Genomic DNA, 4576 nt, shown 5'->3' with positions numbered 1-4576 from the left:
AATTGATGGTACCCAGACCGTAGATCAATCTTGGAAAAGACTTGTGCCCCCTGCAGCTGGTCAAATAGGTCATCAATCCTTGGTAATGGATACTTATTCTTGATTGTGACTTCATTAAGTTCCCTATAGTCAATACAAAGCCGGAGTGTTCCATCCTTCTGCTTTACAAACAGAACTGGTGCACCCCACGGAGACACACTCGGACGGACGAACCCCTTGTCCAATAAATCTTGCAACTACATTTTCAATTCCTTCATCTCAACTGGCGACATTCTATACGGAGTCTTTGAAATGGGTTGAGTTCCCGATGCTACTTCAATGGTAAACTCAATTTCACGGTCTATCAACTGCCCTGGTAATTCTTCAAGAAAGACGTCCGGAAATTCACACACAATTGGGATCATGTCAACAGTTCCATTCACTACTTGCCCCTCCAAAACACTGCATAAATACCCCTGACACCCTTTTTGAATTAATTTACATGCCTTTGCTGTTGAGATCAAATAAGGTGGAGAAATTACGCCATGCCCCTGTAAGGTAGACCCTAATTGTCCCGGAGGATGGAAACTGACTCGTTTAGTTAGACAATCTATAGTTGCACCATATTCACCCAACCAATCCATTCCCAGAATAATATCAAAATAAGTCATGTCGAGAGGTAATAGATTGGCATATACCCGGACATCCCCAAGCTCGAGTTCGCAACCATAATAGACAGAAGCACAAAGCACAGAATCTCCCATAGGTGAAGATACACATAACATATAAGACAATGTTTCTTCGGTTTTATCTAAGTTTTGTGCAAATAATTTTGACACAAAGGAATAAGTAGAGCCAGAGTCACATAAGATAGAAGCAGAATGACCGTGAACCATAAATGTACCTGACACCACTGTTGCTGCATTCTGCACATCTCCTGGAACCAATGCAAACACCCTGCCTTGTCTCGCTATGTCTTTATTGTTGTTAGGTTTGACCAGTGCCTTGGTGTTAGTAGTTGGTGTAGACCCTGCTGAGCTAGTAGCAGCCCTGCTACTATTTCGTTGATTCCTCTGAGGGCAATCCTTTATCAAATGACCCGTTTTGCCGCACTGATAACAGGCTCCAGACTTCCATTGGCATATCCCATGATGCCTCTTTCCACATTCCGAACAAACAGGAATCGTACCCTGATTAGGGGCAGAAGTATTCGAAGTCCCTGAGTTTTGTTTCTTGTTTGGTGGAGTAGATGCTCCCTTTGACCATTAATTATTTTGCCTCTTTCCTTTCCATTCGGCAATCCGGTTCTGAACAGCAAGGTTTCCCTCAGCTATAACAGCCCTCTCCAGCACATCTACGTAGGTAGGCAACTTTAACATATTGACTCGATCCAAAATAGCGCCCCGTAAGCTCCCTTCAAATTTTCGTGCCTTTTTATAGTCCGTGTCCACCATATGCGGTGCAAACCGGGCTAACTCTGCAAATTGGGCCTCATATTCAGCAACAGTCTTGTTTCCTTGTCTGAGAGTTTCGAATTCAGTCACCTTTTTGTCCCGTATGCTTTGGGGGAAATATTTATCATAAAACAGCCCCAGAAATCTGTCCCATGTTAACTCTGGATGGATTGTCCTCGTAAGCATCCACCACCTCCGTGCCTCGTCCTCAAGAGTGAAGGCAGCTAGTTGTACCTTTTGAGCTTCGGTGCAGGGAAAGACTTCAAATAACTTCTCTATGCCTAATACCCAGGCCTCAGTTTTCATCGGTTCTATTCCTCCTTTGAAAGTTGGCGGTTTCATCTTTTTAAACTCCTTAGTGAGAGTGATAGTTCGGTCTTCAGCGTGAAAATCTTGCACTACAGGTGGGGGTACTGGTGGTGGTGGCGGTTGTTGGCGAGGCTATTGCTGTTGTTGCCGTAAAGTCTCTGCCATTTCCATAAGCATCCTTTCCATCCTATCCAGTCGTGCTGAGGTGGCATCTTCCACATCTTCGGTCCTTGTTCTCACCATGATCTACACAACAATTAATTAAATACTATTGACATAATGCGACATGGTTAGCATTATCAGAGTACACTTAATGTTGCCATCGAACTTGTCTTACATTTTTAGGATGTCATACATGAGGCCTAAATCCTTTTTAGACACCCTACAGCTCAATGGATCCGTGTGTGAGATAGCAACTCGTGCTCTGATACCACTGTCACAACCCAAAAACCCGCCCCTAAAGGTTTGGGCATGACCTAAGCAGAAATGCACATAAAAACTGATGTACACACCGTACGGGGCCTTATCGGAAGCATAAAAAAAAATATTAATATAACATAAATACAAGCATACTCCATTGAGCTATTTCTAATATGCCAGGATCTCATGCATTACATACATCATCAAAAGCGGATAAAGTTTAAAACTATATCCCTGGATATCGTGTACAACATATACATTTACAGTCCTAGCCCGATAATTGGGCATAACAAAAGGAATATGAGAGTTATGTACAACGTCCGTAGGTGGCTCTCAAAAAGTAGACCCATATCTTAGCAGCTTCCCAAAAATAAATGGCCTGGTGTAGTGCCTGGACATGTAAAGGTTGACAAAAGGGACAGCGTCGAAGTTAGGACTGACCCCCTGACTGATAACCTACAGAAACAGACATAATGGAGAGTGAGCCGGGCTCAATGAGCAGTAATACAAAATGAACGACGTCTGACTTGAAGCTTAAATACATCAATACATAGAAAGATGCAGCATGCACATGGTTTGTCTGATTCTGCATTTAGTTCATAATGGCCCTAGGCCTAATCCTGTGACATAAGCATGTGGCTATAAGCCCTTGAAACATGATGGAATGAAGCCCTTGAACATATGGCACGAGGCCCTTGTAATACATTTGAAACTTGTGGCACGAGGCCCTTGAAAATGCACTTGAAACTTGTGGCACATGGCCCTTGAAAATGCACTTGAGACTTGTGGCACATGGCCCTTGAAATACTCTTAAAACTTGTGGCACAAGGCCCTTGAAATACACTTGAAACTTGTGGCACAAGGCCCTTGAAAATGGCATATAGCCCTTGTAAATGCTTTTCTTTACATGCTTTAACATTAACATATCTTAAACATGCATAAGTACATTACATGCTTGAGACATTAACATAATTGCCTTACATGTCTTGAAACATTGACATGATTGAATAACATTACATAGGTACTACTACTCACAGTGTTGAGGTGGCGTGTTGCTTCCTTCTGCAATGTGCCCTGCACACAATTAATACATTAGTTTCTTTTTTTTTTTTTAAAGCATTTCCTGAGTCTTACACCTTGCATGCATTTACAACCGCTTTAAAATCATCTGTAAAATATTCTAAAAATACCGGAGAAGCAAGCACTAAAAACTGAACAAACATTTAATTTTTCCTGAAAATGAGTCCCCCGTTCGAGCGTCACTTTGGCTGCTCGAGCGGACTGTAAAATGCACAAAACTGCTGAGAGGTGGTTTTTCCCGCTCGAGCGGGATTTCCGCCGCTCGAGCGGACCAAGCGGATTTTGAAATTTGTGAACCTCCATTCGAGTCCCAACCCGGTATTCACTCCATTTTTACATTCAACCCAAGGTTAGGTTAATGCAATATGCCCACCTAACATCACTATAACATGAATTCTACCTTGAGTATAGTAAATTAACCAAGATTAGAAGCTTCAACAAGCCATCTCTCTCTCTAATTCCATTCTTGGATTCAAGTTCTTCATATCCTTGAAACATAACACATGATATATGCATAATTCCATGAAGTGATGATAGCAAACCATAGATTGAAGTATAATTTCATACCACACCCAATCTAGATGCCTAAGCAACCAGTTGAGAGAAACCCTCATTAATCAAGCATGAATTAGACATGAATCAAACATACACATCAATTACAAACTCTAAGTGGCCATAATAAGAAGGATTTGAGCTTACCTTGAATTCAATCCTACACCTCTAACAATTTTGCCAAGCTTTCTTGTTGAATCCCTTTCCCCCGATTTCTCTTCTTTTCTCCCCCAAAACGGTATTCACGTTTGTTTTGATCAAGGTTCATAAAGTCTTAGAGGTATATATATATATATATATATATCTATTCATATGTAAGGCATATAAGACAAAAATGAATCGTTTAATCATTCCAAAATCAAAATTTTGCAAACATGCTTAATATTACTTAAAAATTATGCTGATCACAGATATATAATCAATTTCAGCTAATTAAGCTATTAAGGCTTCCAATTTCTAATTCAAATGTGTTAATGGTGACAGATAGTTTCCTTGTGAGACAGATAGACATTCATAGACATGGATTTCACTTGCTTAATCATAATTTTTCACGGAACTACACAGTAAGCATTTAAAAGTACCAATCGAGGACTCAGAATATAACAGAAATCATGTGCGAGGGTCGGGTTATTACAGTTGTCCTCCCATTCGACTGGTGGTTTGATAAAATCTCAAATTGTTCTGTTGAAACGCGTGATATCAGATGAAACTTTTATTCAAATTTGATGAAAAAAAAAGAGTAAACATTGAAAATTCTTAGGAGTACTTTGACTATTTAGAGC

The 4576-nt window shown here is 40.5% G+C and overlaps 1 protein-coding gene across 1 annotated transcript; it reads right to left on the bottom strand.

Annotated features, from left to right (window-relative positions):
• Nucleotides 1-236: 236 nt before the first annotated feature.
• Nucleotides 237-1775, bottom strand: LOC145804038 (uncharacterized). Its single transcript, XM_082897454.1, has 2 exons — nucleotides 1258-1775; nucleotides 237-1134 (listed from the first exon to the last, which is right to left on the bottom strand). Exons 1-2 carry the CDS (start codon nucleotides 1773-1775, stop codon nucleotides 237-239), a joined length of 1416 nt encoding a protein of 471 aa, XP_082753580.1.
• Nucleotides 1776-4576: the final 2801 nt, after the last annotated feature.

Source organism: Camellia sinensis, chromosome 12, assembly GCF_055761805.1.
Source record: "Camellia sinensis isolate YWXY chromosome 12, ASM5576180v1, whole genome shotgun sequence".
In the NCBI taxonomy this organism is placed as follows: Eukaryota; Viridiplantae; Streptophyta; class Magnoliopsida; order Ericales; family Theaceae; genus Camellia; species Camellia sinensis.
This window is presented reverse-complemented; position numbering and strand designations above follow the sequence as displayed.

Bases quoted from the DNA above. Each gene is read 5' to 3' on its own strand.
- LOC145804038 (XM_082897454.1), bottom strand. From the start codon at position 1,775: ATGAAACCGCCAACTTTCAAAGGAGGAATAGAACCGATGAAAACTGAG. The intron at 1,135-1,257 runs GCAAAATAATTA...ATGTGGAAAGAG, and splicing joins GCCGAATGGAAAGGAAAGAG to GCATCATGGGATATGCCAAT.